The 8,369-nt window shown below is 42.3% G+C and overlaps 1 protein-coding gene across 1 annotated transcript; it reads right to left on the reverse strand.

Moving 5' to 3' along the window:
* Positions 1-244: 244 nt before the first annotated feature.
* LOC137371707 (interleukin-8-like) lies at positions 245-4,672 on the reverse strand. Its single transcript, XM_068034567.1, has 5 exons — positions 4,613-4,672; positions 3,901-4,057; positions 3,641-3,770; positions 1,673-1,753; positions 245-1,237 (listed from the first exon to the last, which is right to left on the reverse strand). The coding sequence occupies exons 1-5, from the start codon at positions 4,670-4,672 to the stop codon at positions 1,204-1,206; spliced, it is 462 nt and encodes a 153-aa protein (XP_067890668.1). The 3' UTR covers positions 245-1,203.
* Between the last annotated feature and the right edge of the window lie 3,697 nt (positions 4,673-8,369).

The following is an 8,369-nucleotide window of genomic DNA, read 5'->3' on the forward strand; positions in this document are numbered from 1 at the left end:
GCGAGAAATGGGCTGCCACTTAAGGACACTTAAGGGCCTTTGCCCGCCTCCACGGTGATTTTATCCATGGCAAGCGGGCGTCCAGGAGACGTGAAAGGCCGCCCAGTGAATGCTGGCGGCCTCTCAGCGCCCCGGGGGTGGGCCCAGACAAACAGGCACAGAGTGCCCGATTATGTACCACCCCCGCTTCCCCAACCACCCCCAGGACCCAAGACGCTCCCCCCCTTCCCCCCACACAACCACCCTTGCCTCACCGGGGTGCGACCAATCACCCCGGCGAGGCATCCCTAATTTACCTGCAGTCCTGGCACCATGTCCTCGGCTGGGCTGCAGTCCTAACGGTGCCCACCGATCCCAGTGGTGCTGCTGGGACTAAGAGCTGCTGACCCAATGATTGGCCAGCAGCTCAATGAGGCGGGACTTCCTCCCTCAAGCAGGTGGAAGTCCCGCCTCAGAACAATTAAAGCCTTAAAGCCTGGGGGACCCATAAAATGCGGGACGGATCCCCGGGCCTGGCGGAAGCGGGTTCGACACCGACTTTTATGTCAGTGGCCAGCTCTCGTCCGCTAGACATAAAATCCAGCTTCTGTTCCTCGCTCCACAGATGCTGCCAGACCTGCTGAGTATTTCCAGCATTTTCTGTTTTTATTTCAGATTTCCAGCATCTGCAGTATTTTAATTTTTCCATGCTCTCAGCCAGGGACTTCCTTATCTTTGAAAAACAGCTTGAGACATGCAGCAGTTTGCTTGGAAAAGTCTTTCAGCCTTGCAATGCATGCTGGTACATAAAATTCGGTCAATTTTTAAGTTTGATCAAATTATAGTATACTGTACAACAGTAATCTGTATCCTTACACACCTTTTACATTTAGCTTGGTTCTTTTTTTAATGTTACAAGTACAGTGACACTTTCGCCAGCACTCTCATAACATTAAAGCTTTATGCACGGTGAGTGAGCCTTTCTATCCAAACGAAACTCCACAAGGCTCATTTCCCATTGATTTTAAAGCAACTTACAGTGATCTGCAGTCCACAGTACACTTGAGTTTCCCAGTATGAATTACAATATATAAAATAACTACTTCAATACAAAAAATTGCATTCGCCAACAAGATAATTTACATTTCATCATGGACATAAAGTCAGATGGACAATCCAATCCAGATGTATCTATCTGCTGCCAATCAACAACCAGAGATTCTGTCATTCAAGATTGTAGATGGTTTTCTTTTTATTTCTGAAATAGATGCAAAAATCACCTTAGTGAAAGTTCCAGTTTATCATAACGTGAATATCAAAATATCAAAAACCACCTAAATTGTATAATCTGCAAACGAAAACAGTAAGGTTATACAATATGGTAGAGACAGGAGATATGTTGAAAAACTGATGCATTAAGCAAATTCAGAACAGGAACAGAGGTAGATAAATAGATGAGAGAAAGTGAAAGGAGCACGGAGAAATAAAAAGAGGAGAGAAGAAAGAGAGAGATAATAAACTTGCCACAACTGCCATTTTGACAATTTTGGATCATTTATTTTTTCTGAACAATGCTGGTACAAAAATCCATACTTAAATATGTGTTGTCCCTCTTTTAAAATGTTTCAATAATTATTGAAATCTGTGCTCAATGTTGCTGTGATTGTATGTGCTCAGTTTACAAGTTACCCACCTGTGCATGAAGGCTACAATTGTACGGCCCCACTCTGCTTCAGGATCCAAACAAACGCGTATTCTATGTTTCATTGTTGCACTGTAACAAATAGAGAACTGCCATATTTATTATAAAAATAAAATACTGCGGATGCTGGAAATCTGAAATAAAAACAAGAAATGCTGGAACCACTCAGCAGACCTGCTGAGTGGTTCTAGCATTTCTTGTTTTATGCCATATTTATTACCTTGACAGTTTGTACAAACAGGTGATACAACTTCCATGATTCATGTTTTGTTAAAGGATCTTATAGTTTGTCACAATTTAGCAAGATTTGACAATGTTCTTCAAACTCATTTTACTCATTTTAAAATTCCTTCAATTGTGATAATATTTATCATACTTCTCTTTAATATAATGAGAATCTTATATAATAACTTGAAAGTTCAACTCTGATTCCAATCAAACTCCACCAGCAGCTTTTAAATGTTTTTTTTTAACCTTGATCAGTGCTTTTGAATCTGTACAAATCTGTACAAATCTTTGCCAATTCTTTAATAAAAACAAAAAGTGCTGGAAATACTCAGATCAGGTAGCATCTGTGGAAAGAGAAACAGAGTTAATGTTACAAGTTGTTTGGAGTTATATCCGACTTGAAACGTTAGCCCTGGCCAGGATTGTGTCTTAGCAAAGGTGGTCTCAACCATTGGCAGAAGTCCTGGCGGGAGCCCCGCTTTGCCTCCTCTGGGGAAGGCCCGCTGGATCCAGTGCCAATTAGGCACTTAAGTGGGCAGTGGCAGGCCTTCCCCAGGACCAAGCCGCAGAAGTCCTGCTTGCTGAGAACTGTCAGCCAAGCAGATGCTAGCAGCTTTTTAACTGAGCAGCACCACTGCAGAGGCTGCCAGTAGAGCACTCAGTTTAGTCCCTGGGACCAGGCCACTGGTCGGTCTCAGCGGGAGGGATTTTGTGGGTGAGGGTCACGGGGAAGGGGGTAATGGGAGATCGGCAGCAAGGTAGAGGGGTGGTTCTCAGCTTAGCATGCTCCCCGTGCGGTGACAGGCCTGCCCCGCCGTTGGGCTAATTCCGGTGACGGCAGGATGAGGCACTTAATTGGGCATTAATTGCCCACTTAAGGGCTTCAATTGGCCACGGGGCGGGAAGGCCGTTCACAGGCCTTCCCACTGTACACTTAATTTGGATGGAGGCGGGAAGATGACGGGGTGGGGTGGGGGTGGTGACCCTGCCACCATCCTGCCTGATTATATGCTCTTCCCACCTGCAAATCCGACACAGGAGAGAGCATAAAATTCCCCCCTCTGTTTCTCTCTCCACGGATGCTACCTGACCTGCTGAATATTTCCAGCATTTTCTGTCTTTGCTTTAGATTTCCAGCATCCGCAGTGTTTTGCTTTTATTTGTCAATTCTTTGTTTTACTTCTAAGCAAAAATCCTACATTTGGCCACACACACTGGAGAATAATCTGCTATAAGAACAGCCACTGTCTGCATTATAACTGATCACAAACAACTAATCCTGACCATCAACATTTGGTCATAAACAGCTGGAACAAGTAACTCCTATTATTTTGAATTCTTATTCAGAGCAACAAAGTTATTTCATAGAATGGTTACAGCACAAAAGGAGGCCATTCGGCTCATTGTGTCTGTATCGGTTCTCTCCAAGAGCAACTCACCTTGTCCCGTTGCCCCGTCTTTTCCCCCGCAGCCCTGCAATTTAATTGTGAACTGTCTATCACTGCTTTCAGAAGGTTAGCAATAAGTTCAGTGCTGATACTTGATCCAATCCTTCCAGACAACTATCTATTTTAGGATTCTCTTTATTTTAAAGCAGATTTTTAGTTCTCTTTAGTGATAAATTGCTGACAGGGCCGTGGAGAGCCTAATAGAATTTTATAACTTTAAAATCTCAAAGGGCGATATTTATTTATAACAAAGTTTTCATTAATGATTCAAATCAACACTTACATGATTTGCAGCTTGCTGCAACCTGGACCAGGTAAAAACATCTCGATTTTCAGTATTGCTGAAGGAGGAATGTATTTATCTGTAACTCTGGCACACATGCACCTTGGTTCGAACCCTCTGACAGAGCGATCTGAAATAAATCAAACAGACAGAATGCTTAACATTAAGAGCTACCAACATGTTCAGTACATATTGGATAATAACATTTCAATGTTAAATTGTAAATTTGTACTAAATGACCTGTTTGCACTGCAACTTACTTTCCGATACTGCAATGAAACAAAGTACAATTGTAGCCAAGAGCAGCAGCGCAGAACCTCCAGTCCTCATAATGTTCAGATTAAATCTCACTGTTCTCTGCTGTTGCTCAGTCTCTTTTACTGGTGCTATTCTTGTATTATTTCCCTTTTTATAATGCTACAAGATGATTTCCTAACTGCATAAATTATGGGAAGGGCTGTTACATATTATGTCGGTATGCATATATGACTCGTTTTAGAATTGCCTTTACACACCCACATGCAACAGAATTCTTGGAACTAAATTCAGCAGTGTGTTATTAAATTCACATTAAAAAAAAGTCCTTTCACTGCCAAGTTCATGAATAATTTGATTTACTTGTTACTTGTCACTTTTTACTTGTCACATTCCATGCTTAGAAATGCACCAAATTATGCAGATTGATACTGCATGTCATCCTGTACTGAAAACACCAGGGGTTGTGTTGGCCAAATCATTCCATTAAAGTGTTGATTGACTACTTTGCAGCTTTCTTCACAAAGGAAGTGGAAGATATGAAGGTTAGACGAAAAGAAAAGGGACATCTGCATCTGTCCATGACAGTATTGGTAGGAATGTTAATTGCACAGTCTTTGCAGAGAGGAAGTCCTTACACTGAGGTTTTCATCGATCATGTTGTGTGGCACTACCATTGTTCTAAGTGGGATAGATTCAGACTAGATCTAAACTGACCATCCACGAAGCTCTGTGGGTCAACATCAGCAGCAGAATTGCACTCGCCCACAAGCTCATGGCCCGGCATATCCCTCACTCTACCATTACAATTAAGCTGTGGGACCAATGAAGAGTGCCGGAGAGCATACCAGGAGCTGCACCAGGCATACCGAAAATGTGGTGCCAACCTGATGAAGCTACAAAGCAGGACTACATGCATGCCAAACAGCGGAAGTAGCATGCGAGAGACAGAGCAAGGCGATTCCCCAACCAACAGATCAGATCAAAGCTCTGCAGTTCTGCCACATCCAGTTGTGAATGGTGCTGGACAATTAACCAACTGCGGGAGAAGGCTCCACAAACATCCCCAACTTCAATAATGGGGGAACTCAGCACACCAGTGCAAAAGGCAAGGCTGAAGAATTTGCAACTGTCTTCAGCCACAACTACCGAGTGGATGATCCAGCTTGGCCTCCTCCTGAGATCCACAGCATCACAGATGCCAGCCTTCAGCCAATTCAATTCATTTCATGTAATATCAAGTAATGATTGAAAGCATTGGCAATGGGGCCCTGACAACAACCTGGCAATAGTACTGAAGACTTGTGTGCTCCAGAACTATCCACGCGACCTAACCAAGCTATTCCAGTACAATGACAACACTGGCATCTACCCAGCAATCTGGAAAATTGCCCAGCAATGTCATGTCCAGAAAAAGCAGGACAAATCCAATTCGGCCAATTACTGCCTAGTCTACGCTCGATCACCAGCAAAGTAATGGAAGGCATTGTTGACAGTGCTATCAAGAGGCACTTACACAGCAACAACTTACTCACTTATGCACGGTCACGCTTCAGTGAGGGCCACTCGGCTCCAAACCTCATTACAGCCTTTGTACAAACATGGACATAACAGCCAAATTAAAGAGGTGAGTTAAGCATGATTGCCTTTGACATCAAAGCAACATTTGACCAAGTGCGGCATCAAGGAGCCCTAGCAAAATTGAAGTCAATGGAAATAAGGGGGAAAACTTTCCACTGGTCCACGAGCATACGAACATACAAACATACGAATTAGGAGCAGGAATAGGCCACTTGGCCCCTCAAGCCTGCTCCGCTATTCGACAAGATCATGGCTCATCTGATTGTAACCTCAACTCCATATTCCCGCCTACCCCCGATGACCCTTCACCCCCTTGCTTATCAAGAATCTATCTATCTCTGCCTTAAAAATATTCAAAGACTCTGCTTCCACGGCTTTTTGAGGAAGAGAGTTCCAAAGACTCACGATCCTCTGAGAGAAAAAAATTCTCCTCATCTCTGTCTTATATGGGTGACCCCTTATTTTTAAACAGTGACCCCTGGTTCTAGATTTTCCCACAAGAGGAAACATCCTTTCCACATCCACCCTGTCAAAACCCCTCCGGATCCTATATGTTTCAGTCAAGTTGCCTCTTTCTCTTCTAAACTCCAGCGGATACAAGCCTAGCCCCTCCAATCTTTACTCATAAGACAAACCGCCCATTCCAGGTATTAGTCTCGTAAACCTTCTCTGAACTGCTTCCAACGCATTTGCATCTTCCTAAGTAAGGAGACCAATACTGTACACAGTACTCTAGATGTGGTCTCAGCAATACCCTGTATAACTGAAGCATAACCTCTCTACCTTTGTATTTAATTGCTCTCTCAATAAATGATAACATTCTATTACCTTTTCTACTTACTTGCTGAACCTGCATGCTAACTTTTTGTGATTCATGCACTGGGACACCCAAATCCCACTGCATCTCTGAACTCTGAAATCTCTCACCATTTAGATAATATACTTCTTTTTTATTCTTAAATTCATATTTTCCCACATTATACTCCATTTACCAGATCTTTGCACACTCACTTAACCTGTCTATATCCCTTTGTAGCCTCCTTATGTCCTCTTCATAACTTACTTTCCTACCTATCTTTGCGTCAAGAAATTTAGCAACTATTCATTTGGTCCCTTCATCCAAGTAATTGATATAAATTGTAAAAATTTGAAGCCCCAGCACTGAACCCTGTGGCACACCACTTGTTACATCTTGCCAATCAAAAAATGACCAATTTATGCCAACTCTCTATGCTGGAAATACTCAGCGGGTCTGGCAGCATCTATGGAGACAGAAGCAGAGTTAACGTTTCAGGTCAGTGACCCTTCTTCGGAAGTTCCTTGTTTTTATGCCTACTCTCTGTTTCCTGTTAGCTGGCCAATCTTCTATCCATGCCAAAATGTTACCCACGATGCCATGAGCATTTTCCACAATAACCTTTGATGTGGCACCTAATCAAATGCTTTCTGGAAATCTTAAGTACAGTACATCCACTGGTTCCCCTTTATCTACAACACATGTTACTTCTTCAAAGAACTCCAATAAGCTGGTTAAACATAATTTCCCTTCACAAAACCATGTTGGCTGTGCCTGATTACCTTGATTTTTTTCTAAGTGCCCTGCTATAAAGTCTTTAATAATAGCTTCTAGCATTTTCCCTATGACAAATGTTAAGCTAACTGGCCTGTAGTTTCCTGCTTTCTGTCTCCCTCCCTTTTTGAAAAAAGGAGTTACATTCGCTACTTTCCAATCTAACAGAATCTTTCCCAAATCTAGGGAATTTTGGAAAATTAAAACTAACGCATCAATTATCTCACTAGCCACTTCTTTTAACACCCTAGGATGAAGTCCATCAGGACCCGGGGACTTGTAAGCCCGTAGCTCCAACAATTTGCTCAGTACCACTTCCCTGCTGATTGTAATTTTCTTGAGTTCCTCCCTCCCTTCCATTTCCTGATTTACAGCTAATTCGGGGATGTCACTTGCATCCTACTTGCAAAATACCTGTTCAATTCATCTGCCATCTCCTTATTTTCTATTATTAATTCCCCAGACTCACTTTCTATAGGACGGATGCTCACTTTGTTAACTCCTTCATTTAAAAAATATCTATAGAAACTCTTACTATCCATTTTTTATATTTCTAGCTAGCTTTCTCTTGGACTCTAATGTTTCCCACCTTATTTGTCTTTAGTCATTCTTTGCTGTTTTTATATTCTGTCCAATCTTCTGACCTGCCACCCATCTTTGCAGAATTATTCCTTTAAGTTTGATGCGATCTTTAACTTTTTAGTTAAAGGTCTAGTTAGGGTGGTGGAGCCTCCCCTTGGAATTTTTCTTTCTCGTTGGAATGCATCTGTGTATTCTGAAATATCCCATTAAATGTCTGCCACTGCATCTCTACTGACCTATCCCTTAACCTAAGTTGCCAGTTAACATTAGCTATCTCTGCTTTCATACCCTCATAATTTCCCTTATTTAAGTTGAAAATACTAGCCTTAGGCCCTCTCTTCTCTCCTTGAAACTGAATGTAAAATGTAATCATATTCTGATCGCTGCTGCCTTGGGGTGCCTTCACTATGAGGTCATTAATTAATCCTATCTTGTCGGAAGATAGTTGTGATTGTTGCAGGCCAAACATCTAATTCCCAGGGCATCACTGCAGGAGTTCCTCAGGGTAGTTGTAATGCAGTGCAGTGGTGACTTCACCTTTAAGAAACCATACCTTTAATACATCAGGCCATCGATGTAACGGATGTCATCATCAGGCAAAAAATAAGGAGGAGACACAATTATGAGAGACATTCAGCACATGGCTTCACAGAGAGCACTTACACAGCAGTGAGGAAAGACCTGTACCTGAAATCATGCAATGTAAATAAGTAAGACAATGAATAGTGTTTGTGTTTTAAA

The sequence above is a fragment of the Heterodontus francisci genome, chromosome 1, assembly GCF_036365525.1.
Source record: "Heterodontus francisci isolate sHetFra1 chromosome 1, sHetFra1.hap1, whole genome shotgun sequence".
In the NCBI taxonomy this organism is placed as follows: domain Eukaryota; kingdom Metazoa; phylum Chordata; class Chondrichthyes; order Heterodontiformes; family Heterodontidae; genus Heterodontus; species Heterodontus francisci.

Excerpts from the sequence above, each read along its gene's own strand:
- LOC137371707 (XM_068034567.1), bottom strand. The coding sequence starts at position 4,672 with ATGAGCTTGTGGGCGAGTGCAATTCTGCTGCTGATGTTGACCCACAGA. Across the intron at positions 4,058-4,612 it reads CCCACAGAGCTTCGTGGATG|CATTATAAAAAGGGAAATAA; the intron begins GTCAGTTTAGAT and ends ATCATCTTGTAG. Across the intron at positions 3,771-3,900 it reads TTTCATTGCAGTATCGGAAA|ATCGCTCTGTCAGAGGGTTC; the intron begins GTAAGTTGCAGT and ends GATTTATTTCAG.